The sequence below is a fragment of the Aplysia californica genome, unplaced genomic scaffold (assembly GCF_000002075.1).
Source record: "Aplysia californica isolate F4 #8 unplaced genomic scaffold, AplCal3.0 scaffold00120, whole genome shotgun sequence".
Classification (NCBI taxonomy): Eukaryota; Metazoa; Mollusca; class Gastropoda; order Aplysiida; family Aplysiidae; genus Aplysia; species Aplysia californica.
In genome coordinates this window covers 1090081-1091414 of record NW_004797390.1, presented here as the reverse complement: position 1 = coordinate 1091414, position 1334 = coordinate 1090081, and the positions used below count along the sequence as shown (strand labels likewise).

The 1334-nt window shown below is 40.0% G+C and overlaps 1 protein-coding gene across 1 annotated transcript in view; it reads right to left on the bottom strand.

Moving 5' to 3' along the window:
- Positions 1-663, bottom strand: part of LOC101863806 — a gene marked incomplete at its 5' end in the record, with an annotated part of 41277 nt that extends 40614 nt beyond the window's left edge. The window contains 1 exon segment of the mRNA XM_005096057.3: positions 293-663. Coding sequence (XP_005096114.2) covers positions 293-309 — 17 coding nt within the window.
- Positions 664-1334: the final 671 nt, after the last annotated feature.

The window sequence follows — 1334 nt, the reverse complement described above, 5'->3', positions numbered from 1 at the left end:
AGACAGACAGACAGACAGACAGACAGACAGACAGACAGACAGACAGACAGACAGATTGATAAATATAGACAGACAGACAGAGAAGACAAACACGATAGCAACTAAACTCAGCATACACAAGAGCACACACACACACACACAAACACACACACACACGCACACACATACACAGACACACACACACACATACCATTCAAAGTATAAATACACTTGGCCCCCAACACACAGAGCAGAAGGCCTCTATTGAGCGCAAAACAAATAAAAACACACCCAAAAAAATCGAAATACTCACACGCATATGCAATCCATATTGATCCAACTGATCTACAAATCTCTGTCCAATGCATGCGTAGCCAAATAAAGGAACACAATTGGCGTTACCGACACTTCATGCTTGAAGACCAGAATTCTAATGAAGACACAGCTGTATTTACAACTTCTTTATAATACGTAGAGCAGAGTATTGCTTTCCTTGACCGTGACTACAATCCTGATGAAGATCCCGGCTGTTCGAATGCTCCAAATTATGGTACCACACTTTGATCTCCCTCTTTTGTTCTTGTAAGAAATGTTGCAGAAACAATTTCCTCAAACTGCTCTCTTTCACGTTATGAGCTGCACTTTGTTCCAGAGAATTTTATAACAACACGAAAACGTCGCGATCTGAATGGTATTAGAAGATACGATAGGGGCTAAAGGAATTATGACAATCGGCTACAGAGCACACTTTAGAGTGCAACATATTATGTAATAAAGAGAAACGTGGCAACAGCTTTGCTTGAACTATTATTGTATACTCTTTCGAACTATTCTTTATTCACAATCCCGCAAGACTTCCATCAAACAGTCGATGTGAACGAGTGAAGTGTGAAGAGAAGCACATCGACGCAATAACGGCCATTTAGTGCAGGAAAAAAAGTAAGACAGATAGACAGAGAAAACAGAGGAAAAGAAAAGAAGTAGGACATGATACCAGTGGCGACCTCAAACCACCCACTCGAAGAGTTGTTAATAAAGTCGTTAATTATCCCGGCCTTTTCCATAATATGTGGAAGTTCTCGGAGTATGCTATTTTTTTTATCTACCCCTGCCTCTATTTCCTCATAGTTTTTCATGGCGCTCATATTACCTTATGCAGTTGCGAGAGCCGTAAAACCCTCTACTATAAAATAAATAGTTTTTCAGTTAGAACAAGCTGTTCATAATATTACGTAATTCCAAAAAAGAGGTGGCACCAATAGCCATTAGTTTTAGCTCTCTGTATTGTATTATATGTACGCACGTGTGTATGTGTGTGTGTGTGTGTGTGTGTGTGTGTGTGTGTGTGTGTGTGT